This window comes from Podarcis erhardii, assembly GCF_964252035.2.
Source record: "Podarcis erhardii genome assembly, chromosome: 3".
NCBI classification, from domain to species: Eukaryota; Metazoa; Chordata; class Lepidosauria; order Squamata; family Lacertidae; genus Podarcis; species Podarcis erhardii.
Window position 1 is genome coordinate 70265652 of NC_138507.1, and position 26596 is coordinate 70292247.

At 45.1% G+C, this 26596-nt stretch overlaps 1 protein-coding gene across 1 annotated transcript in view; it reads left to right on the forward strand.

Annotated features, from left to right (window-relative positions):
• Positions 1 to 718: 718 nt before the first annotated feature.
• Positions 719 to 26596, forward strand: part of FNDC1 (fibronectin type III domain containing 1) — a 94410-nt gene continuing 68532 nt past the window's right edge. Inside the window, exon 1 of the mRNA XM_081856518.1 lies at positions 719 to 1031. Coding sequence (XP_081712644.1) covers positions 917 to 1031 — 115 coding nt within the window. The 5' untranslated portion in view covers positions 719 to 916. The remainder of the gene's footprint in view (positions 1032 to 26596) is intronic.

The window sequence follows — 26596 nt, forward strand, 5'->3', positions numbered from 1 at the left end:
AGTTCAACAACTTTCCACAACTTTCCTTTTTGATATACGGCAACCCTATTGGTGAGGAGGTTATACAGCAATAAGTGTCCACCCCACATTTACTTTGGGTGCTTGCTGGGTACATCTTCCTAGTCATCAGTAGTTCACCCCACACTTTTCAGTGCATTTCCCTATGACTTTCCAAACCACAATAAGTTTAAAAAGAAGTAGATTTGTTGTGCTAGGGAGACAGAGTTCTTTAATATGCTTTAATTGTGCAGGAATACATTTATGGTATGTGCATGAATGACACACTGGAAACCACCTCGGTGATATAGCAGTGGCAGAGGTGAGATCGGGAAACCGTAGTTTCAAATCCCTGCTCCCTCCTGCTCACTTGCTAACCTTGGGTCAGCATTTGAGAGTGGAGGAAGGCATTATTATTATTATTAATTGAATTTATATACCGCCCCTATACTCGGAGGTCTCAGGGCGGTTCAGCCCTCTTCCGATATACTTCTTTACCAAATGCAAGGCGTCTGTTTGTTCGCTTATTTATTTTTCCACGAGGAACACTCCAGCCTAGCCCCTCCTCCCTTGCGGCTTGAGTTGGTACAGCCCAGAATCCTATGACCACCTAGCGGTAATCTTGTTGAGGATGCCTCTTGGCCGCCGCTGCCGCCGTGCTGGCAATATCGCCGTCGGCCAGTAGGGGGAGACATGGGCGCGGGGAGAGCGAGCGCAAGGCAGAGACCCGCGGGAGGCAGCGCAGCCGCGGGAACGGCGAACTTTCGGGAGATGCAGCAATGAAGAGAAGCGGCGAGCGGCGACGGCGGCACCGACGGAGCGTGCCTTGATCGCTGCCGCTGGGACCCGAGGGGAGCTGCACGGCGATCTCGGAGCGGGCTTGGCACTGCGGAGACCCCTCCTCGCGCACCACGGACCCATGGCTGCTACCGCCGCCGCCGCCGCCGCCGCCGGCCCGGCTCCGCGGATCCTCCTGCTGTCGTCCTGGGCGCTGCTCCTGCTCCTGGCTGCTCTGCTCCACTCCGCGGCACCAGGTACGCCCCCCCCATCCCACTTATTTCTTCCCAGTGAGGGGGTCTCCATCCTCGAAAAGGGGGCGATGAGGGTTCTCTCTGCGTTTTAATGCCAGGGACAGCATGATAAATGGAGAACTTTAACCCCCCTCTATATTTCTTTTATCTAATTTCCACCTTCGATTCCCCCCTGCAGATATTGTGAAGCCCTCGGGGCAGGGATCCCCGTCTATATTTCTTCTGTCTACTTTCCATCTTCGGTCCCCCCCCCCTCCTGAGATTGTGAAGTCCTCGGGGCAGGGATCCCCTGCATTTCTTTTATCTGCTTTCCATCTTCGATTATTTTCCCTCCTGATATTGGGAAGTCCTCGGGGCAGGGATCCCCGTCTAGCCTGGGCTCCCTGTAAAAGCACCTCGGTGGCGGAGGGGGAAAAAGTTCAGCCGTCGCGCTTGTCTGTGTCTTCCGGGAGAGGGGATCTAGTCAGAGCCTCAATTCTCCAGGAAAATCTTTTCATTTACAAAACGTGGGGAATGCTGTTGAAAGTCAAGCACAGCTTCAGCGCAAAACGAAACGTCCCGCTGGCGAGGCATTTTTCACTCTTGAACCTCAGCCCCACCTGCTCCTCTTTAGGGTTCGGGGTTCCCCGCAGCCGCTGATCGCCCAGTGACACAATTAACAAAAACGCTAACTGGAATCTGCTACAGTTTAGCCTTTGCCAAGCTGGCGCCCTCCTGAGGCTTCGGACTACAACTCCCACCAGGGCTGGGGCAGCCCAGTCAGATGGCTGGCATATAAATCATAAAATTATTAATATTATTATTAAAGCGTTTCGGGGGTGGGGGTGTGCCAGGTTCGCAAAGGCTGCCGCAGAGCATCCCAGCCCTTCGCCTGGGAAGGGAACTGCCTTGTCCTGGAATGCAAAGATTACAATTCTTCGAGAGCAGTTCCCACTGAGCTCTGGGGAAGGAGCAGGCAGACGACCAGGCAGGCAACATGGAGCTGCTGCCAGTCAGTGTGGGACAGTATTGGGCTAGATGGTGTGACTCTGTACAAGGCAGCTTCCTTTGTAGAGGAGCAGCTGATGAGAAACGAAGAGCCGGATGCTTGCAGAGGAAGAAACTGGCGTGGCAAATGGCGTGGCAAATGGGGAAGTGCTGTGGCTCAGTGCTGTGGGGTGGCCTGCAGAAGGTCCCAGGTGGCAGGTCCAGGTAGGGCTGGAAGAGAACCCTGCCTGAAATCCCAGAGAAGCGTTGCCCGCGCGTGTAGGGGATGCTGAGCTTGATGCACCAGTGGTGTGACTCTGTAGAAACTTCTGCGTAAACTCACTTTCCCTGCGTTGGCTTCTGTTTGTGTTTGCAATGTGGTTCCTTCCTCTTCTCCTGGGTCTGTGCATTCTGCTCCCCCACCTTCCAGCCTTACAGGAATGGGAGAAGTAAGCTGTATGTGTTGCTACAAGTTCCACAGGCAGCCAAGTGCAGGAATTCTGAGCTCCAAACTTGCCCACGGGGCCAGTTCCTTGACGGCAGGCGTTGATCGTAATTGCAAAGACAAGGGGGCTGAACCTGAAACCGTGATTACTTGCTCGGAAGCAAGTTTCATCGAAGCACCGAGACATATTCTCAAGAAAATAAGCGCAGGCTCATTATGTCTATGTCAGGAAAGCGGGCGGGCGGGCGGGCGGGGGGGAACCACCCCAGCTAATTTGCAGGCTTTTCCTCCCTTGCTTTTAATGAACAATAATTCAACGATGCTAACATAATGAGTTACGTGATCTGCACCATGGCTGATTTCCTAAGGCAGAAGTTTGTGTGATTGGCTAGTAGTTGCTTTCTTTTGACACAATGTTCTAAATCATAATGGACCGAATAAATGTGGCAAGGAAAAAAAAACAACCCACAACCTTTCCCTGTGCATTTTTTCAACTCCTTAAGAACTGTTTCTTTTGGAAGTGAGCAACAGGACATTGGTTTCCAGGGAGGGGAGCGCTGGAGAGCCATAATATAATATGGAATGTCCTGTTTGGGGAGCCTATGGCTAAAACACCTGTAACCCTTTCAAAGATATTTTCTTCCTCCCTCCAGGCTCCTGCTGCCTTTCTGGAATCAGGGTTGTTTGCTGTGGCTTGCAAGCTTCTGTTGGGCTTTCCACTGGTGTATCCTCCCCTTTGCCCCTCCCATTCACCCCGTAGCCTATAAATCACTCCAGAGATTGATGGAATGTTTTAGCTGGAGAGCTCTAGCCTGAGAGTCTTGCGCTGAGGCTCAGATCCACCACATTAACACAGGATTTGCAGCGTATGGATGGGCAGATCAAAGATAAAATACTTTTGGATAAACTGGTGGGATTAGCAAGGTGGTGGAGGGAGTGCTTTGCTTTGCTTTGCTTTGGATGGATTTAGGAGTCTGATTAATCTGTTCTGTGTCAAATATTTGCTTGCTTCCCAGAACTTTCTGTTCATCCATCAGGCTTGGGAGGTGAACTCAGCTCTGAAGCAAGCAGCCCTTTGCTCTGGTTGGAAAGATGGGCAATTTAGCATTCCGTGCAAAACAACATGCATGAATCACTGACTTTTATATATTACTGCCTGTTGTATTGGGTGCCTTCCTGGGTAGTCTTGATTGTTCTCAAAGCTGATGTCATATGTTATAAGGGATAATGGCTTAAGTGTTTAACAGTACAATTCTATGCATGTCTACTCAACACATTGAGTTCAATGTGTATGGAGGGGTCTTTCCAAGTAAATGTCTATAGGTTTGCAACTTTAGCCTCCTTTACTGCAGACCAGGGATGGGGAATTTGTGGCCTTCCAAATGTTGTTGGACTACAACTTGCATTATCCATGAACATTGGCTTATTGGGGTCCAACAATATCTGGGGGCGTAGGTTCCTGATCCCTGCTGGAGACAACACCAGAAATTAATACCCCTCCTCTTTTTTTGGTAAAGATGTTTTCTTACCTAGGGAATCTTAGTTGTTAATTCATCAAATGGGTTTTACTCAATTACCCTCTACTCCACCGTTGTTTAAGATCTAGCTGAAATGAAAATCCAGAATAGATAGGTTTAGGCTGCATTCATTCTCTCTACTGTATTCCATCATAGAATCATAGAATTGTATAACTGGAAGGGACCACAAAGGTAATCTAATCCAACCCTCTGCAGTGCAGCTCTAATCCACAACCCTGAGATTAAGAGTCAATTGCTCTACTGACCGAGCTATCCTGCAACAGACACTCTGTATTCAGTGACCACTGAGCACAATCAGTCCTCTTTAGGCTGCATAGTGATGGGCCAATATTCTCCTGTGGATTTCTACCTGTTGGGCAGCAGTTAGTAGCACAAGATTCCTGTCCGGGGAATAAAAAGGGTAACAAAGGAATAAATTGTGGCAGGAGCGGGGAGCCACATGAGCTTTACCTGGTATTGGCATCATTTAATACAGGCATAGGGAACCTGTGGCCCTCCTGATATTGCTGGATTGTAAGTCTCAGCATCCTTGACCACCTGACAGGCTGGCTGGGGCTGATGGGAGTTGGTCCAGCAACATCTAGAGGGCCTGATCTTACACACACTTTGCCTACACTTGATCATCAAAGACATTCCAAGGCAGTTCTGCTTCTTGGCAATAAGCAACACACCGGGACACCACTGAGGAAAGCACCTCCTTGAGCTGTTAGATTGATTTGCACGTCAGGAAGCCCAGCTTCACACGCTTTCCCTCGATTCCTTTTCCTGTATCTGACAAAGTTCAAGAGACCTTCACTGTGCTGAAAGAACACTGCGTAGTTTGGCAACCCACAGTGCTTCCACTTCCTTTCTAAAAAATATTAGCATCCTTTTCAAAAATAAGAATGGAAAGCTGAAATTACTGTGGTGAGTGGTAGCACAGAAAACAATGTATGGGAAAATCCAGATGTACGGCACAAAAACACTCAACAGAGTTTCTGTCTGGATTTTCACTGTTTGAAATATGGCAGCCCTACTTGATGTTCCTTCAGGCCGTGCTGCTGTTAAGAAATGTTGGACCAGAATGGGATGGCATTCTTTTCATCATAGAATATTTCTGGTGTCTCTTTATGGGCCATGCAATTCCATGGGAATGGCAGTTATGTTTCAGTCCTGCTAGCCAGGCATGCAAAAGTCCCATAGTTTTCACTTGTATATGTGTGCTCACATAGGTTTGATGCCACCAAACATATTTTGCTTCAGTAGTAGAAGTAAGTTCCCTACCTCCTGCCCCAAAACATGTAAGCAGAAGCTCTTACTTGTAAGTAAGAAAGGGATCTTTATTCAGGCAGGTAACAGTACAGGCTCAGCAGCAGACACAAGGCTCAGAAGTCCCAGTTCAGGCGTTCAAGAGCAGAGCAAGAAGTTCAGAACTGGATGGAAGCAATGAAGATGTCCCAACAACTTTCCATGCTCCACCCTCCAAGCTTTTAAAGATGAGCCCTGGCAAGCTCACTCATGAGACTTGCTTGCCATATGGAAATATCAGGATTGCAAACACATGCTCTCTCAGGGCAGGTGGGCTGGCTCCCATCTGCAAAGGTGGCCGCTGGTTCTGTGTCACAAGACCACACCCTCCTGGTCAGGTTCCTGTCTCACCTCTTCCCTTGGCAGCTCAAAACTGCCCCTAGGTCTGGCAGGGAGGGGGCAGAGCCAGCATCCCTGCTCCCCTTTCCCAAGTGGCTGAATTTGGGGCAGAAAGGGGCTATCCATGCTCCCCTATTAAGACTCCTCCTCCCCTTCCTCCTTCTCCACCTGCTTGAGAGCATGTCAGTCCAAACCAGATCCCAACAGCACAGGGACTTGCACCTTGGTAGCTAGCAAGTCATCAGTAGGGTTCCTATTTTTTTATTGAAAAAGTTCTGGCTCCCTGGGCATGGGTGGAGCCAGGACAGGTGGAGATTGGGCAGATACTGACGGTTTGGGGACAGAACTTGTAGGACTTTAGTGAGTCATGAGCAAGTAAAGCAGAGGTTGCTTGAAGAATTAATTTTCTATGAATTCCTAGAATTCTTGGTCTGTGGTGCTCATATATGTGTGTGTGTGTGTGTGTGTGTGTTGCTATTATTTATTACTGCATTTATTGTAAAAAAAATATTTCATATCTCGCTCTTCTTCAACATCAAGGAAAACTAGAGTGACAACAAGATCAAATTATGCCAATAAACTTATGTTTAAATCATAGCTCTTACTTTTATAGTTATTGGATGTGAACACATGGAATATCCCCCCCCCCTTGGGTGCTTGTGTATTATCACTTGTTTTGTATTCCAGTATTTGTCCAGGTTTTGTCTGTGTCTCTTGGTGTAGACATGCGAGTGGTCTGTTGACTGAGAATGTGAGATCAAATCAAGCTTAGTGGTTTCAGAGTTTAGATGGTGTGATTAGAAAATGTGCTAGAAGAATGAAGTTTGAGTACATTGGTTGATGTGTGGGCACTGGTGTGACAGTGTGCTTCAGTGGAACTGTGTGGAGTGTTATATTTAGCTGCCATTAGATTAATTTGTGTTTATCATTGTATAGAGAGATGTGAATTTAATTGGATTGGTTTGTTGAGTAGACATTTGGAAAGAGTGAGTCTCTTTTTCTTTTTCTTAGTTATTGATCACTTGATTTTAAAATGTACACTTTTTATTTTTCTAGTTGATTTTCCCTTGAAATATTTCACTCGGTTGTTCTGAGGATAATTTTCGTTGCTAACTGTGTTCTAAAATATGGATTTTTGTTGTTATAAGGATAAAGTTGATCAAGCTTTAGATGATGCCCTATTTCATTGTCAATACTGGTATTTTATGTGGATTTTCCAAAGTATCTTTTATATTTGGTTTTCATTTATGTTTTAAGTTACACTGAAAATTGCTTAGAAATTTCCCTGACTAAACTATAAGCATTATATAAGTTGTCTGAATAAACTAATAAAAAAATAAAAATTGAAGTCATGCCAAGGCTACAAAAAGACAGCAACTTGATTTTTGAAACAATAACAAAAGAGCTCATTGTCTTTTTAAAAATTTACTGATTGCAATTCCAGTAACCCAAAGCTGACGACTGACTTGTGGTTAGGATCACATAGTTGGCTCTCTACTGGCCTCTGGTGGCAGTGAGGAATACTACCAGTTCAGATGGGTCAACTGTGCAGGAGGCCCCAGGTTTGCCTATGTTGTCATAAAGCTGCCACTGGTGATTATCCTGTTAGCGGTAGCAACATGGAGCATTTAAAGGTGGGGCACCAGCAGTGTTGGGTCCAGAAACACTGAAGGGCCAACTCATAGGATCCGCTCAGCTATGTCATCCTAGAGCTGGCATAATGAAAATTTATAAGAAATTGCACCCTCATCTTCTACGCAGGCTGGTGCCATGCTGCTGTTTCCTGACCCCACTTAGGATTGCACTGCCTGGTTCCATTCCTTTGCACACTTACTTGGAAGTGCCGGTGTGGCGTAATGGTTAGAGTGTTGGACTAGGACCTGGGAGACCAGGGTTCAAATCCCCACTCAGCCCTGAAGCTCACTGGGTGACCTTGGGCCAGTCACCATTTCTTAGCCTAACCTACCTCACAGGGTTGTTGTGAGGACGAAATGGGAAGGAGGAGAACCATGTACTCTGCCTTGAGATTATTGGATGATAAAGGTGGTTTAGAAATGTATTACATTAAACAATCAAATAAATAAGCTCCATTAAACTTAGTCAAACTTACTTCTGAGTAGATATGCATAGGATCGTGCTGCTAAGTTTGCTCAGCTGGAAGTTAGGTTGTGCCCTTTGCTCACATGCAAACAGCAGGTTTTCAGAGCACTGCTTTGCTCATGCAGAGAGTGAGTAATTCTTCTTATTACGTAACCTCAGTTAATTTATGTAACCCTCCTTCTGCCTAAAATGTTAAAATCTGTAGTTCCTCACACACGGCTTTCAAAGCATTTGAGTCGATTCTTACACTAGAACACTTCGCTTTGTGGGGAGGGTTATTGTTTGTTTGTTAAACACTCATGTTGCAATCGTATAATTGCAAATTCCCAGATCTCTGCAGAAGTTTCCCTTCTGTGTTGCAGTGCTATAGCTATGGAATTCCTTGCTTGTCTCAGTTCAGGGTTCCTCAGGATGAGGGACAGGAGCTGGAGGACTGAAGTGAGTGGAAGGATATCCCAGGGGCAAAAATGTGCACATGTCTTATATATGTAAAGGTCTTGGGTTGGGGATAAATGTTCCACTCCATAGTAACTTCATTCCCACTTTTTCCTCTCATGTCAGGGGTGAGGAACCTGTTTCAGACCAGGGGCTGCGTTCCATTCTGAGCAACCTCCCAGCAGGCCACAGGCCAGTGGTGGGCAGGGGCAGAGGCAAAAGTGGGCAGGGCAATGAACATTAACTGTGTCTTTGCCCAGGATGCTAGTTTCTACACAGACTGGCCCAACCCTCCCCATCTTCCACCCAAAGAAGCAAGACTAGGCAAAAACAAAAACAAAACTCTCAGGGGAAGTGCGCAAAGTAAGGCCAATGAGGGACATGGCCTTGGGAGAGTGTGTGAGTCCTGCAGGCCCATTAGAGAGGATTGGATAGTCACATTTAGACCCCATGTCTGACTTTCCGCACCCCAGTCTTACACCTTGCTCAAATGTAAAGTCCCCCCCCCCAGCACTGGAAAATAATCTTGCCCCAGTGCAAGGCTGGTTTATACTTGGCCTGTGTAGGGCTAATTACGTTGTGTAAAGTTAAGCGGATGCTGACCTTGCAAAAACATGACTATTATTTCACATGCGGTTTAAGTTATTTTGATTCCTGTAGGGTCGAGATGAATTCGCAAAAATACAGGGAGACAAATGTCAAAGACCCAGAAGAAATGAACAATTTAGCATTGCACTCAGGCTGCCACCAGGTGTCTCATATCAACCCTCTGCACAACTGAACCCTCTGCTACTAAGCCCCGTCTCCTATTAGAAGCTGTGCTTGTTAGAAAAGGAAGCGCAGGAGTGCTTGCAAATTCTCCCATCTGCCGCAGCATTTCACAGTCATAAACGGGGGATGTTTTAAAAACAGCCTACTTGCGTGTTTATTAAGATTTGTACCCTGCCCTACAAACACAAGATCACAGTTAAAAAACATAAAGTAACTGATGCATAAGAACAGCAAATGTATAAAAGCAGCATACATGTGATATCAAAGTGATCCAATAAAATAGGTCAGCAAAAATAAAAAAGCCAAAGAAAAGCCGACACATTACCACGGAAAAAATCGTCTCCATGGTAATAACCACCCACCGTACCGGAGGTTGTGGGTCTCTCTCTAAGGGGAGTGGGCAAAGGGAAGCGGTTTCCCTCTCCCCCTCAACCTATGCCAGGTTTAACTTTCTGAAAGGACTGGCCTGCTGGCATCAGTCTGCAGTCCAGGAGACAATGGAGGCATGTGCCTTTGGGGGTGAGGTCAAGCTGTTGGACAGCTACAGCTCCTGCTGTGGTTGTAGAGACTGATGCGAGAGAGGTGTGTTTTGCTGCATCTGGGGCAGGTGAGGGTGTCCAGTTGTGCTGCTACAGATGCATCACTGTATTTATTCTCTGTGCTCCTCCCAGCGGTCATTCCTCCTTTGGTCACTGCTGTGGATACACGATATAAAAATACTGACGTTCTAGCATTTAAAGAATCTGAGATACGAAGCAAAATGTACAGGAGCAATCCCCCTCCCTCCCTGTGTATGTGTGAATCTAGTTTTCTTCTCCCGTCTCCATTAGTGTGTCACACGGCCCCCTGTTAATGGTGCTGAAGGGGATGATGGGAGGTGCTGAGGTGCTGAAGGGGATGATGGAGTTTCATCCAACAACACCTGAAGTGCTGAAGGCAGGGTTGTCTTAAGTATATGCGGCGCCTGGGTGCAAAGATCCGCCGCCCCCCCCCAGGTTGCCCAGTCCCAGGCGTACATGAGGGTGGAGCTGGCCAGCTGCCTCAGCATCTTGCTGGCTTGGTTGCCCCCGAACTCACAGCGCAGAGCCACCTGCAGCAGAAGAGCCCACTGCGGTGCCCCAACCGACGGGTGGGCTCTTCCCCGGGCTCAACTCTTGGGCCCCAGACTCTCGGGCGCCCCTGAGAGCTCGGCGCCCGGGTGCCCCACACCCCTAGTGCCTATGGGTAAGACAGCCCTGGCTGAAGGGCAACAACACCTGAAGGGCCACAAAGCCACTCCACCTTTTCTGTGTGCTGCTGGCGCCCATCATCCATGACCGGGCCTTGCAAGCTGCGGCTGACAGGAGCTGGAATTCAACTTTATCTGGAGGGCCAAATCCCTGATTAAAATTATACCACCCTAACCAGAATCTCTGTGGAGAGGATGCTTGAATTGATAATGCATAAATAAACGTATTGCTTGTGTACTGCATATGAAACTTAATAGTAATGTACCACTGGACAAGTTACTGTAGTTATATGTTGTTCTTGAATTTATATGGAAAACTATAAAAATTATTCGGGGGGGGGGGAGAGCATATACATTGCATTCCTTCCCTTCCAACATTTCTCAGGTGAAAATAGGGACTCCCAAAGGGAAAGCAAGACAGTCGACGATCAAATCAGAATCATAGAATCATAGAATCATAGAATCATAGAGTTGGAAGAGACCACAAGGGCCATCGAGTCCAACCCCCTGCCAAGCAGGAAACACCATCAGAGCACTCCTGACATATGGTTGTCAAGCCTCTGCTTAAAGACCTCCAAAGAAGGAGACTCCACCACACTCCTTGGCAGCAAATTCCACTGTCGAACAGCTCTTACTGTCAGGAAGTTCTTCCTAATGTTTAGGTGGAATCTTCTTTCTTGTAGTTTGGAACCATTGCTCCGTGTCCGCTTCTCTGGAGCAGCAGAAAACAACCTTTCTCCCTCCTCTATGTGACATCCTTTTATATATTTGAACCTGGCTATCATATCACCCCTTAACCTCCTCTTCTCCAGGCTAAACATGCCCAGCTCCCTTAGCCGTTCCTCATAAGGCATCGTTTCCAGGCCTTTGACCATTTTGGTTACCCTCCTCTGGATACGTTCCAGTTTGTCAGTGTCCTTCTTGAACTGTGCCCAGAACTGGACACAGTACTCCAGGTGAGGTCTGACCAGAGCAGAATACAGTGGCACTATTACTTCCCTTGATCTAGATGCTATACTCCTATTGATGCAGCCCAGAATTGCATTGGCTTTTTTAGCTGCCACGTCACACTGTTGGCTCATGTGAAGTTTGTGGTCAACCAAGACTCCTGTGGTCAACTAAGACTGTCCCTGGAAAATCGAGACACTTGGTGGGTCGCTAATTATCACCCATTCAGTAGAACTCTTAGGGCAGTGGATGCTAAAATAACAGCATTTTGTTTGTTTGCTTTTGTTTGCCTTTGACCTGTCAGGTCTCTTCTTAGGTTCTTCTCTTTGCTGTGAGGTTTATTTTGGGAGATGGGGTAGGGTGGGGTGGGGCAACCTTCCAGGGGTCCTTGGTACCATGCCTGGTGGCATTGACCAGAGGATGCTTCCCGAAAAATAGCAGATGTGCAAAACGCTATGGAAATGGAATGACAGAAGCGGCAATTATAAACATGAATGTGACCTGTATTCCAGCCTTTACCAACCTGGTGCCCTCCAGTTGTTTTAGAGTACAACTCCAGTGTATAGGGCTGGCTGGGCCTGATGGGAGTTTTACTCAAAAATATCTTGATGACACCAGGTTGGCCGAGGCTGCTGTATTCTAACTCTAGTTTCTTCGCTGCAATGAAAATGTCTGAAAAACTGGCAGGCGAAAGTTGTGTTGTTTACATGGAATTAATTAGTCTCACAACATGTGTTTGGAAATAGGCGCAGTGCAGAGATGAAATGAATGGCCACAATCCAAGTGAAATCAATGTGTTTTGCTGGCTATTAATTTCCACAGGAAAGTGTTGCACCTGCTTAAATATCTCTTATTGATTCTAAGTGGAGCATTACATTGCTTACCTCTGATTTGTGCCCATCATTGTAAAAGGGTGGGTTTGACACCAGAAATCTAAATAGCACATGATTAGGACTTTTTTTCTTTCTAGTCAAAGTGTGCCAATGTAATAATAATTATTGTACCCACGTGTGTGTGGGTTTAATTTTCATTTTGATGCAACTGTTTTGTCTTTATCTCTTCGTTTAATTTAATAGGTTGTGAAATAATGTTTTCACATAAATCAAAAAGAAATAATAATAATAATAATAATAATAATAATAATAATAATAATAATATTTTTTTTAACATGGAATCTCCAGATTGGCAGCAAACCAAAACTCCCCTGACCTTGACAGCCAGCTCGCCTGGCCCCATCCATATCCTGGTAGGTGCAGTGCCCCAGCTGGTGGGAGGACTGTATTGCAGCTACTTCACCCACTTCGAGTGCCACTGCTGCTCTCCAGGTACTCACAAAAGGACTTTTTACTCATGATGGTCTTTGATATCCTTCCCGCTTGCCACAGCATATAATACTGAATGCAAATTTATATTTGAGGGAGTCTTTCCATTCCTCTGCATGTAGGACTATCCTATTTTAACTTTGCAGGAACACTGCAAAATAGTTTAGACTGAACAATGATGACTTATCCGCCCAATAAGTTGCGTATTTTAAATAGGAATTTCAGCCCAGGTCTCCCTGAACCAAAGTCTTTTTACTTTAACCATATAATAAGCAGAATTCCACAAATACGCTTGGCACTGGCAACTGCCTCTTCTCAATCTGGTGACTGTCCCTTTCTTTCTCTTTGACTCATGTGACAGAAGAGATAGCAAGGGTTTCACAGGCAGGCTCTGTTCAGAAAGTTTCCCAAAATTGTAAAGGTGTGGAGAAAATAGGAAGCCAGATGAGTCATGGAGAAGGAGCGTTTGGGGGTGGGTGGGAACAATTATCTAATCTTTGCTAATCAGAGCTAGTTGGAATTGTGAACTAAATTGAGGGAGGGCATGTTTGTTTCTCTCTCTTTCTTTCTCCAAGACTTCCCAGTTAAAGTTCAGAGTGAGAAAATGCTCTGAATTCCAAGTGGTGCAACTACTAGTCTGAATTTTCAGGAGCTGAATCTTTGCTCCCCTCCCAGAGAGGGGGTGGTATACAATAATGCACAGAGGGACTGCATATTCCTCTATCTTTCTTTGACAGGCATTCTGGGCAGGACTGAATGAATGAATGATATAATTGGCATTTGTATCCATCCTTACCCATGACCCTTTTGATCGATCCGGTTTTGATTGTTGTTGTTTAGTCATTTAGTCGTGTCCGACTCCTCGTGACCCCATGGACCAGAGCACGCCAGGCACACCTGTCTTCCACTGCCTCCCGCAGTTTAGTCAAACTCATGCTGGTAGCTTCGAGAACACTATCCAACCATCCCGTCCTCTGTCGTCCCCTTCTCCTTGTGCCCTCCATCTTTCCCAACATCAGGGTCTTTTCCAGGGAGTCTTCTCTTCTCATGAGGTGGCCAAAGTATTGGAGTCTCAGCTTCAGGATCTGTCCTTCCAGTGAGCACTCAGGGCTGATTTCCTAAAGAATGGATAGGTTTGATCTTCTTGCAGTCCATGGGACTCTCAAGAGTCTCCTCCAGCACCATAATTCAAAAGCATCAATTCTTTGGTGATCAGCCTTCTTTATGGTCCAGCTCTCACTTCCATACGACAAAATATATACTTACAATAAAAGGTTAAAGCAAGGAGAACCCCACTGTATTTAATTGTCCAAGCTATGCTCTACTATTTAGAGAGACAGCTTGCTTGAATTCAATTACCTTTGTGCACCCCAAACATTTGGAGAGTAGTAACACTGCTGGCCTCTTACTTTCTAGGGAAAAGCTGTCACTCGGTTAGGCGATCTCTGTCTCTGACAATTGTCTGACTTGAAGATATTCTGCTCTGTGTCCAGAGCCCCCAAAGCACCATTAATATATTTGTGAAGTTCTATCATCTATCTATCTATATCAATCTATCTATCATCTATCTATCTATCATTCATCTATCATCTATCTACTTTTAAATAAATAAAGCAACTTGCTTCTTTGCACCTGGAGAAAGCATGTGTGAGAAGGTATGCCTGATTAAAAAAACAAGTGACAAATTTAATTCAAACCAACGTGAGTCACGAACGGTATTGATAACATGGATATTAAGGAAAAGCACTTCAGTCTGTGTCTTACAGAAACAGAGAGGAGTTATTTTCCCTTTGCCTGTCTAAGGTGTCAGTTTTGACAATTTCCAGCATGATATTTGACAATTGCTTATAAAGGAGGAAGTTTTAAAAGTGAATGCTGTTTCCAACACTGTTACCTTTGGCAAAGTTTCACTGGTTGAAGCTCATGGATTTTTGATGATCTGCTGGACATATATTTGCTTTCTTCGCTGAATGCATGTTAAAGCTTGAATTTGTGTGCCCTGACTTTTTCTTCAGCCTCCAAGAGAATTTTGGCAGAACCCAGTGGAAAGTTAAACTTGCACTTTAGAGATGGAATGGAAAGACTTTACATAAACATATGAATCTTTCTTGGATTGAAAAAAAAATCTTGTTGTTGTTGCAACACTGGGAGGAAGAATCGTCTTGCAGTCAGGCCTAATCATTGTAACCCAAGACACATGAATGTTTGGGGGAGACCCAGTTTAATACCTGCTGCTTTTAGAAGTTCTCGAAAACTTCTGGTTCCTCAGACTGCACCATTTCAAGTCACAATTGAAGGGTTGCAAGCTTGAAAGCTTCCTTCAGAAACCGAGTGCATTTTAGGGAGATGGACTATATTCAACTTAGGTTGGTGTTGTGTGCTTGTTTTTGGAACTTTAAATCGGGGATGGGGAACCAGGGGTCCTCCAAATGTACAGCTCCCATAAGCCTTTGGCCATGCTAGCTGGGGTTGATGGCAGTTGGAGTTCAGCAACATCTGAAGAGCCACAGGCTCCCCAGCCCAGCTTTAAGTAGTGGCTGCAGGTGTCAGAGCATCAGGACTGGAACCATGGTGATGGATAGGTGTTTAAACCATTTACTCCTACCCTGTGTTTGTGGGAGAGGAGTTATAGTTTTGTTTTATCCTGTATTTTTATCTTGTGAACTGCTCTGGGATCTTCAGATGAAGGGCGGAATAATAATAATAATAATAATAATAATAATAATAATAATAATATAAAAAAATACTGATTTAAATCTCCCTGAAGCTACCTTTTCTATCTAGAGAGATGCTCCCTTGCAGTCCACAATGGTATGTTTCTCCTGACACCAATAGCAGTTTTGGGAGAAGAGGGATTTTCATTGGGACAGCGCCATGGATAAAGAGTTTAAAAATCCACCCCCTGCATCAGTTCTCTCCTCTACAGCTGCTATTTATAGCTTTAAAATAATGGCATAGTGCTAAACTGTGTTTTTAATGTTATATGTCATTTGACACTCCTTTCCCCAGGCTAGCTTTTACCCAGCCATGCTACAAATGTCAGCATTTGGAGGGTTTTCTTAATAAAAAAAAATTGTGCAGCTAAACATCTCTGCAGTGTGAATTCCAGAACTCTGTACCATTTGATTTATCTTCATGTGTAGAGTATTTTAGCTTGGTTCACACATCATGCTAGGGCAAACCATTGTTTAGTGTGGATGGGTTCCTGGAGTGGAGATCACAGCTGCTTTGCTCCTCCCTGGTTGTTTTGCTGAGCTAAACCATGGTTTGACTTAGTGCAGGCTTCCTCAACCTCGGCCCTACAGATGTTTTTGGCCTACAACTCCCATGATCCCTAGCTAGAAGAACCAGTGGTCAGGGATGATGGGAACTGTAGTCTCAAAACATCTGGAGGGCCGAGGTTGAGGAAGCCTGGCTTAGTGTGTCGTTTGAACCTGGGCTCATGGTTTAGTTCAAACCAGACAAACCACAAGCCGTCAGCTATTAGTTACAGCTCGTGGTTAGTCTGGAGAGAGCTAAACCCAGAGCCCACTGAGCAAAAAGAGAATTTCCTCTCATGTAGAGGCAAGATGAGAGAATACCTGGTAAAAACCAGCATGCCTGTCTTTCTCTGGTATCATATTTTAAGAGTTAGGTCATGAATTATAATATATTTCAACAGAGAAGAATTGTAATAGCAGGAGGTGACATTTTCTTGGCATCAGAAGCATATTTTCTGTCATGTTACATCTTATCAGGTGCATCCGTACTTACCATTCTTCCCCACAGAAGGGTGCACTTTGAGCATAGATGCAGCAGCTGTCGGTAGGTGGTTTGGCATCATTTCACAGGGAGAAGCAGCATTCAGCCCAGCCCAGAGACTGAATGGATTCAGTTCCTTTTCCCCTTTCCATTATACCAGACAAAATCTATCCTGCACAACAGATAAAGCTGGACTACAGCTCCCAGCATCCCTGACCATTGGCCAATTGGCTGGGGCTGGTGAGAGTGGGAATGAAACAATACCTCTGCTGCACACCAAGAACACTGCCATTGGGGCAGCCATGTGGATAATTTTCATTTCACTTATCTTTAGACAAGGAGGAGAAATTTGATTTAATATTCATATAATGCCAAATCTATCCAAACCAAAACAATACGTGAAGAAGAAAACATAGCTGACCTCCAACATTTGCACTTATCTGAATGTTGCAATGCAGTTCTCCAACCAAACAATCATAGAATCATAGAATCATAGAATCATAGAGTTGGAAGAGACCACAAGGGCCATCAAGTCCAACCCCCTGCCAAGCAGGAAACACCATCAGAGCACTCCTGACATATGGTTGTCAAGCCTCTGCTTAAAGACCTCCAAAGAAGGAGACTCCACCACACTCCTTGGCAGCAAATTCCACTGTCGAACAGCTCTTACTGTCAGGAAGTTCTTCCTAATGTTTAGGTGGAATCTTCTTTCTTGTAGTTTGGAACCATTGCTCCGTGTCCGCTTCTCTGGAGCAGCAGAAAACAACCTTTCTCCCTCCTCTATGTGACATCCTTTTATATATTTGAACATGGCTATCATATCACCCCTTAACCTACTCTTCTCCAGGCTAAACATGCCCAGCTCCCTTAGCCGTTCCTCATAAGGCGTCGTTTCCAGGCCTTTGACCATTTTGGTTGCCCTCCTCTGGACACGTTCCAGTTTGTCAGTGTCCTTCTTGAACTGTGGTGCCCAGAACTGGACACAGTACTCCAGGTGAGGTCTGACCAGAGCAGAATACAGTGGCACTATTACTTCCCTTGATCTAAATGGTATACTCCTATTGATGCAGCCCAGAATTGCATTGGCTTTTTTAGCTGCCGCGTCACACTGTTGGCTCATGTCAAGTTTGTGGTCAACCAAGACTCCTAGATCCTTTTCACATGTACTGCTCTCAAGCCAGGTGTCACCCATCTTGTATTTGTGCCTCTCATTTTTTTTGCCCAAGTGCAATACTTTACATTTCTCCCTGTTAAAATTCATCTTGTTTGTTTTGGCCCACTTCTCTAACCTGTCAAGGTCGTTTTGAAGTGTGATCCTGTCCTCTGGGGTGTTAGCCACCCCTCCCAGTTTGGTGTCATCTGCAGATTTGATCAGGATGCCCTTGAGTCCATCATCCAAGTCGTTGATAAAGATGTTGAATAAGACAGGGCCCAAGACAGAACCCTGTGGCACCCCACTAGTCACTCTTCTCCAGGATGAAGAGGAACCATTGATGAGCACCCTTTGGGTTCGGTCAGTCAGCCAGTTACAAATCCACTGAGTGGTAGCATAGTCAAGTCCACATTATACCAGCTTCTTTACAAGAATATCATGGGGCACCTTGTCAAATGCCTTGCTGAAATCAAGGTAGGCTACATCCACTGCATTCCCTTCATCTACCAGGCTTGTAATTCTGTCAAAAAACGAGATCAGGTTAGTCTGACATGACTTATTTTTCAGAAATCCATGCTGACTATTGGTGATCACAGTATTCCTTTCTAGGTGCTCACAGACTGTTTGCTTAATGATCTGCTCCAGAATCTTCCCTGGTATTGATGTCAGACTGACTGGGCGGTAATTATTTGGGTCCTCTCTTTTCCCCTTTTTGAAAATAGGGACAACATTTGCCCTCCTCCAGTCTGCCGGGACTTCGCCTGTTCTCCAGGAATTCTCAAAGATGACTGCCAGTGGTTCTGAGATCACATCTGCCAGTTCTTTTAATACTCTTGGATGCAGTTCATCTGGCCCTGGAGACTTGAATACATCTAAACTAGCCAAGTATTCTTGTACTATCTCCTTAGTTATTCTGGGCTGTGTTTCCTCTGCTGAATCATTTGCTCCAAATTCTTCAGGTCGGGCATTGTTTTCTTTATCGGAGAAGACTGAGGCAAAGAAGGCATTGAGGAGTTCAGCCCTTTCTGTGTCCCCTGTTTGCATTTCACCATCTTCTCCTCTGAGTGACCCCACTGTTTCTTTGTTCTTCCTTTTGCTACGAACATACCCATAAAAGCCTTTTTTGTTGCTTTTAACCTCTCTAGCAAGCCTGAGTTCATTCTGTGCTTTAGCTTTTCTGACTTTGGGTCTACACGTGCTGGCTATTTGTTTGAATTCCTCTTTGGTGGTTTCCCCCCTTTTCCATTTTTTGTACACATCCTTTTTTAATCTTAACTCAGTTAAAAGTTCTTTAGATAGCCACCCTGGCTTCTTTAGGCACCTTCCATGTTTCCGTCTCATTGGTATTGCCTAAAGTTGTGCTTTTACTATCTCCCTCTTAACAAACTCCCAGCCATCATGAACTCCCTTTCCTTTTAGTATTACTGTCCAATGTTTGCAATAATGCATTTGTTTGGGGGAAATGTGCATAAAAATGACGGTATTAGAGAAAATAGCAAGCAAATACACATTCTATTGATGGGAATTGCTTGCAAAAATGTGTGTGTTAGTCAAAACTCAATATAAAAGTGCTTTTGTTAGGAGAAATTTTCACTAAGTTACTAATGAATATTTGTTGGGGTCCCCCTCCCCAAACAAAAATTCACAATTTGCTGCAATATGTAGAGATTTAAGATGAGGAAAATGAGAAACTGAGAACTGAAGTAGACAGACCCTTCTATCCCTACTTACAGGGGAATGAATTCTAACTCCCTGCCGCCAACATCAGGGCTCTGGAGAGCGATGGAGCCACCGTCACATCTGTATCCCAGCTCTCAAAGTGGCAGTGGTATAAGGTGGTGGCAGAGACTGGTAAAGCCTGATGCCAGCCAGCACCAGTTCAGCCCCACCCTTGCACCACTCTGCTGGCAGTGATTGCCAGGAGGCTGTCTGAGTTGGCAGAAGCAAGTGGAAGGAGCTCTTTGCTTAATACACACACCACACACAGCCCAGTGTAAGATAGTTTGGATTACAGCATTAAAACTCAACATAAAAATGTGAAAAATGAGTCAGCAAGGCACCATTACAACTTAGTCAGAAAACCCCTTTGCAATTGGTCTCAAATGTTTAGTCTTGGTCTCATCACTGCAGAGGGTCTTCTTACAAAATCAGTGAAGTAGAAAACCTCAGTAGACTGTCTTAACCTTTGTAAGTAGCTCCAGTGCCGTAGTTGAGAGAGTCTCATGTTCTTAAGACGAGAGCTGAAATGTAATCTAGAAGCACAGATCAACGCTCTGTACTGTGACACCATTAGATGTTTATGTGCATCTGGGTATCTGTGTGACTGTGGTCCTACCATAAAAACCATTAACATGCTTTCCAGCCCAATGAGGCCTTCATCATCTTAACAACAAAATAAGGCTACTTTTCAATTCTCCCCTGGCAATTTTCTTGCATTCATCGTTGCAATGAAAATGGGAACTTCTGCAAGGGACTTGGAGGAGATTCAGAGTCGTTTGGAAATAGGTTGGCCATTTGAGCATTGCTTAAAAACGAGGAAATGTATCACCAAGCAATGTAAATGAGTGCACAGACTAGCATAAAATTAGCATATACTAATTTAAATGCATGTACGGAAATTCAGGAGTTATCACTTGAATTGAAATAGAAAGGCATCTCACCACATTAAATAGAAATGTGTCTCACCCGGGACTAGTCAGAACGGAAATGTGTCAGGCTTGCCCCAAGATGCTCTTGAAAGAAACACGCATTTAGGGATTAGGTCTCAGGACCATCCTGTGCCCATTTTGATGAAACATTGTCAGCAGATCATCCCTCCCAGTACAATAAACTTCCTTGTGAAACATAAAAGGAGAAGGTTTCAAGGTGTGTCTCAGTCCATTTAAAAACCTCATGCAACTTGCTAATCAGGAATTGGCTGTGTTTTTAGCATGTTACTGCACTCTAATGAGAAAGGGGAGGCAGAATGCAAACACAATCTACTACAGTAGAAGAATATAAAACCAATTTAGCAAAGCTTTGGGACTGTGCATTTTATGATGTTAAACAATACAAATGAATATCTTCTATCTATACTGAAAACACTAATGTAAAACCCTTGGCCTGATATATGATGAAATTGGTCAATAGATTAAATCAGTCATTAAGATTTTTGGCAAATGTGGGGCCAGCTCCAGGGTTAAGGACTGTCTTGGGGGAAGCTCTCCCCTTGATCACAATCCTTTTTTAAAAAAAACATTTTCCCTAGCACCAGGTACGTTTCTGCTACATCTTGAATTTCTGCCTCCCTCAATGCCTTGGGAGTTGGGTCACTCTGGAGCACTGTGAAATCATATTTTGGTGGTAGCAGCTATCTCCCCCACCCAGCCCGCACCAAAGTCCAGGGATAACTCTCCACTTTCTGGAGAGCATACCTATCTATAGCTACATCTATATGGTTCTTTATTAGAAGTCATAGATCAGCTATACATTGCTGCTGAGTTTCTGTTTTACTCAGTGCTAAATCAAACCATCTACTGAAGTCCCTAGAGAATTGAAACAGTGGCCTGATGCAAACCATATGCTTCAGAGTCTGGGGCCATGTATTTTGAACCGGTTACAGCATAAAATCACAGTGGAGTGAGCTGCCCAGTTGGCGGAGCTGAGAGTTCACCTGGTAAATCTAAATGTTGAAGGCTGTTTAAAGAATAAAATAAAATTTTTACCTATATATTTCTTATTATGATTGGACTTGAAGGAACAGTGCCTATGATTAAATCTTGCACGCCACATGGGAACCTGCACAGCTTTCAATTAAAACCATGTGTGTAATATTTATGGCATGGGTGACATGAACCAAGTTCCACTTATGGAGTGGAAACAAACAGCTTGATCTGCAAGTCATTTAAGGTTGAGTATTTGTATTATTATTGGCTGACACTCCAGCCCCAAGCACATTTAACTAAGTCTCATTGTTTTAACAGAAAGTCCAAGGAAATGGCTTAGTTGGAAGTCAATGGGATTAAGAACCAATTTACACAAACAGTGACTTTACAGAACTGGAGGAATGCGTTCAGACATAATCCCAAATTGTGGTTTGGCGTTATGTGGAGAGCCCCAAGGAGTCGTGGACTGACACACCCTTACACTTCCTCAACCCCTTAATTATGACAATTACCTTCTTTCAGTCTTTATTTTTTTAAGGAAACAATAGTGTGACCTGTGGAGGGTGCAAAAAGGCAAACTGGTTTGTGCCCTCCTGCAAGCCAAACTGCGACCCAGGTATGTGAATCGAATTTGCAGACAAGCACAAACCATAGTTTGACTGTTCAGGCGTAATGATAAGCTGTGCTTTGCTGCAAACAATCCTGGAGGAATCCTGCATCTGAATGCATTCATAGAATTCAAAGTGATCAGTTGCATCTGATTGTCTGATTATTCGAAGCATTTGTCTTGGATGTAATGGGTCTGTGCCTTCTTTTCTCTCCCGGCAGAAGTCAGATGGAGAGGAGTGAGAAAAGACTGGGGAACTGGAGGAGTCCAACCGAGGAGAGTGGCCCAGCAAAGTGGGAGGCAGTGACCAGGGCATGTTGGAAGACTCAAACCCTGGGAAGGGGCTCAGCAGATTGGCAGGTGGTGGACCCAGCTGGACCCAGGGGAGGGATTGAGTGGGTTGTCAGAACAACCCCTCACAGAATCATTGGATGGCCCTGGTGTGATATCCCAGCTGGTTGATATGGCTCCAGCCCTGCCCTCTGTGCTGGACCGGGGGGGGGGGTTACCGAGAGGCGTGGTCAGAGTCCGGTCCTGTGTCGAGGGTCTGGAGACTGTCCACCAAGGGCGAAGCGGGGTCCAAAGCAGGAAGCCGGGCGTGGTCAGGAGCTCTGGAAGAAGAGGTCTGGGTGCTGGCAGAAACAGGTTTCCAATGACGTTGCTCCCGCAACCTGGGACCAGGCTGACTGGCCTTTATTTTCTCTGAGGCCAGGGGCGGTCCCGGTCCACAGGTGACCCGCCTCTCCTGGCCTTAAGGCGAGCACTCCTCCTGAGAGAACCCAGTTCCCTCCGCCTCTCTGCCCTGAGCCTCTGCAGCTCAGGAGAGGCTGGAGGGTTACTGGACCCAGGGGGAGGCTCACCTTCCCCATACAGGGCTGGGAGAGGCGCACCTGTAGGCAATGGGTCCTCAATCACCTCCGGGCCAGAGTGGATTCATCTGGTGTCTGCTCCTGAGGATCCGGCACAGGTGCAGTCGCTTCAGATTCAAGGCCCTGCCCTGGCTCAGCCGGCCCTGGAGGTGGGGACTCCTGTGCAGGCTGGGATTCCTCTGGTTCAGCCTCTGAATCAAACTCCCAGGCCATCACACCCTCTGTCAGGGAACAGCCTTCCTTCTCGGGGTGTGTGTGTGCTAGGGATACATCTGGCTGTGATCTTTCCCCATTGTCTCCACCTCCTAGGATGCACTCAGCCTACATGGGCAAGCACTCATTTGCTTGCCCAGTCCCAAGGCTTGGGATGCCAACCACATGAATGACTATGCCCACCCCTCTCTTCAAAAGGAGAGTCATTGGGACGCGTCAAGTGTTGGGAAAATGTCTTACTCCTAGCCATGCACCAGAGCCCTTCTGTGTTTTCTGATTGTATAGCCTGTCACTTGACTTATTTCTGGGCACTGTAGTGAATTTTAGAATAAAGTATTCAATCATAATGGAGTCCTGAGGATCAAGTCTGCAAGTCAGAGCCAGAACAGTGCTGTACCAGTGAGCTGTGGTCTGTCCCAAGGAAATGAAAAGTGATGTGCCTTCAATGTGATTGTCTTGATTGTGGCATTTTGTCACTTTCCATGTTTTATATTGCTCTTCATGTGAGACCTAGTTGTTGTTTTTTGAGGGGGGACCAACGAGACTTTAGTGAATTAGCTGAATAAGCAATACTTGCATTTGTAGAATAATGACTGGAAAAATTAGCAGTGTGGAAGTCTGCATTGAATTGCAAAATGGCATGCATCTTACACCAAAAGGTACAGTTAATAAGATTTCCAGTTTTGGCTATGTGTGTGGAAAGTGAGGTGGAAGAGTTCTTTAATCATACACTTTACCATTTCTCCTTCTTTGCCCTGTTTTTATTGTTTGTGCACTCCTGCTTTTGTAGTTTTCGCTGAGAGTGATGGTCAACCTTTGAAATTCTTCTGAGTGAAGTCAGAAGAAACTTGGCTTAGTACAAGAGCAGCATCTTTACCTTCCCCATATTGGTATAAACTTCACAGTAGTTTGGCCCGCAGAATAACTCAGATAAATTCCCAATCTTCTCCTTGTGGCTGTGCCAGGGGAGGGGAAGGTTAGGAGCAACTGCAAAACCTGCCAAGCCCCAAGACATTTCACTGCCTGAGGTGGACAAGATGTCTGCCCCCATTTAATGTCCAGAAGCCAATCGGAATGGCAGCTGATTCTTACTTTAGCACTGATGATGCACTTCAGGAGTGCAGGGTAGATGCACACTTCTTTCTCCTCACCCCACAGCAGATCCTGCCTAGGCCCTTTCCTGTAACAAAAAAACATGGTTTATCAATACAGTCATACCTCATGTTATGTTTGCTTCATGTTATGTTCTTTCAGGTTATGTCCTGCGGTGACCCGGAAGTACCGGAAAGGGTTACTTCTGGGTTTTGCAACTTGCGCATGCACAGAAGCACTAAATCGTGCTTTGCGCATGCGCACAAGCTCCAAATCGCGCTGCGCACCTGCGGAGATATGGTACTTCAGGTTGTGTTCTTTTCATGTTGCAAATGGGCCTCTGGAACGGATCGCAATCTGAATCAGAGGTACCACTGTACATTCAAAAGTGTATGTCTGATTTGAAGTACTAAGAGAGGAAGCATCTGTAGTTTCCTCTGCTCTGCCTTTCTTGCAGCCACCAGGACTTCCGTCAAAAGAAGAGGAGGGCAGAGGGGTTGATGTGATCATCAGGCAGGAGACTCTGTAGCTGCATTTTCTATCAGTTCCTTGGAACACTTAAAAGGACAGCCAGTCACCATCGCTCCATCTCTGACTGCAGACCTAGTTGCCGTGGAAGTTGGCGGGGCTTCCAAATCAGCACTAACCTAACTTACTTCATTTCACATGGTTGCTGTGAGGATAACATGTCAAAAGGTCCTATGTGCATGGCAGCTCAGGTGCTAACTGTGGAGGAGCAACTTCAAGGCCTCTGTTACCCTCCCCTGAAACCACGCTGGGCCAGATAGCCCTTCAAAGAGAACATGCTTTCAAAGAGAGGACAACCTCTGAAAGCCCTTCAATTCTTGCCTCTCCATTACTACTAGTAGGGATGGGAGAGCAATTCAATTCAGTTTGCATCTATAGGCAAATATACCTAATTTGCGCTTTATAAAACAATATGTGAACAATACTGTGATCCTTCACAATTCATACTTTTTTTTTGAGCTTTTCAGTGTAGTTCTCAAGCCAAGTAATGCGTACAAAATTGCATAAACAGTTGTACCTCTACTTACGGACACGATCTGTTCCGGGGTGCCGTTTGCACCCTGAAAAGTCCATAAGTAGAGCACCACTTCCGCATGTGCGCGTGACGCAATAGAGCGCTCCTGCGCATGCCAAACCATGAAAAGTGTCAGGGGAAACCCGGATGTATGGCAACATGATGGGAAAAGCAGTGGAAACAGCTCCAAAAGATTAAAATTACATTGGGGGGGGGAGGAGTTTTCAGGACCCGCCCGATTCTTGCAACTCTAATCTGTTGCAAGTCTGAAAAACTCAACAATTTGGGGTTGCTCCCATTGAAATATTAAAAAGATTGTTAAATTATTGAAATGTATAAAATTGAAAATCATAAATAAAAAAATAAAAATTGGGTTTGTTTCCAAAAACTTTGCAGGTGTTTTGAAATATGGCAACCCTATATTATGCAAGGGGAAATCACTTTGTAAAATGTGTTAGGCAAAAATTGATACAAAAATGTGTGTTAGGCGAAATTTGCTCTAAAATGTAGCTGAATTTTCATGAAGACTTGTTTGTTTTTAAGTTAATAAACTGATATGGAAATGTAAAGAACTGGACTCATAAGTGGAAAATGAGGAAATGAGAGCATGACCAATCCCCAACTACTGGTATAAGGTGTTTTTGTTTTTTTTATCTCTTTAGTAACAGCCATGCTAAACACTGGAATGGGTATGAACTAGATTGTGGAGAAGTTAATTGACTTCCCATTCTGTTCTCTTCTAATTGTTCTTAACTAATGTTGGAATGACTGACCACATCTATTATTTGGATGAGGAAAAAAGGTCCGTACTACTGAGCTTAGCTTTAAGAAGCCCCTGCAAAGAGGCTTTTGCATTGGTTTCCAAATCTTTTAATTTTGCAAAAAAACTTTTTAAAAAAGTAATATGGAAAGCCAGGCAACCGGATCTCAAGCTTTATAATGAACAATTACATATAAATCAGGCTTACCGCTGGCCACAGATGTGCTGCCCAAAATTCTTGGCATCAGCACGGTGAATTCTGGCGTGCTTTCCCATTGTCTTATGGCAACCAATGGAAGAATTCCTCTTTCTGTGCAAAAAAAGTAATTGCTCTGCGACAGACAAAGAATTTACACAGAGGTTGGCTTAATCCTTTAAACTGATGGGCTATATTCCAAAAGAGGTCAACTTCCTTAATCATCAGTGGCAGATATAGATATGTATTTTCTTTATGGGGGAGGGCAGTATCTACATAGCAAAACATTAGGACAGTGGGTTCCTGAAGATGGCGTATGGGAGGCAGAGTTTCAATTAATTTGTTCTAGAAAATCTATCTATCTATAAGTTAAAGGCATTTTGCTCATTTGCTTTGGCTGAATGCTTGCTTGTTTATTCCTGTCCAAGCATTTCGTGGCCTTATCATGCCATTGGTCTAGTTCAGGATTGTCTAGTCTGACTGGCAAAGACCTCCCCCCTAGTCTCAGGATAAGGTTTTTCTCAGCCATCCCACCAGAAGCCCCTCTAACTGGGAAGGACCAGGCTGATGATATTTGGACTTGGTTAGGCTGATGCAGAGGCTTCTAACTGCCTGCCTGTTAGAATGGCTGAGAGTAAGAAGTTCTATTTCCTGGTGAACTTGAAGGGAGTTCTAAATCCTCTGCACACACCTTCTCAGGTATTATTAAAGGTTAGGACAGGGGGTGGGGAACCTGAGGCCCAGACTCTTCCTCAGGTTACAACCCTTCCCATCCACATTCTCCCCCTGCAGGCTACATCTATCAAGGGCCTTGTTTCATATCCTCCTTGTGGGTTTTCCCCTGGCTGGAATCTGTCCCCGAACTCTGATGA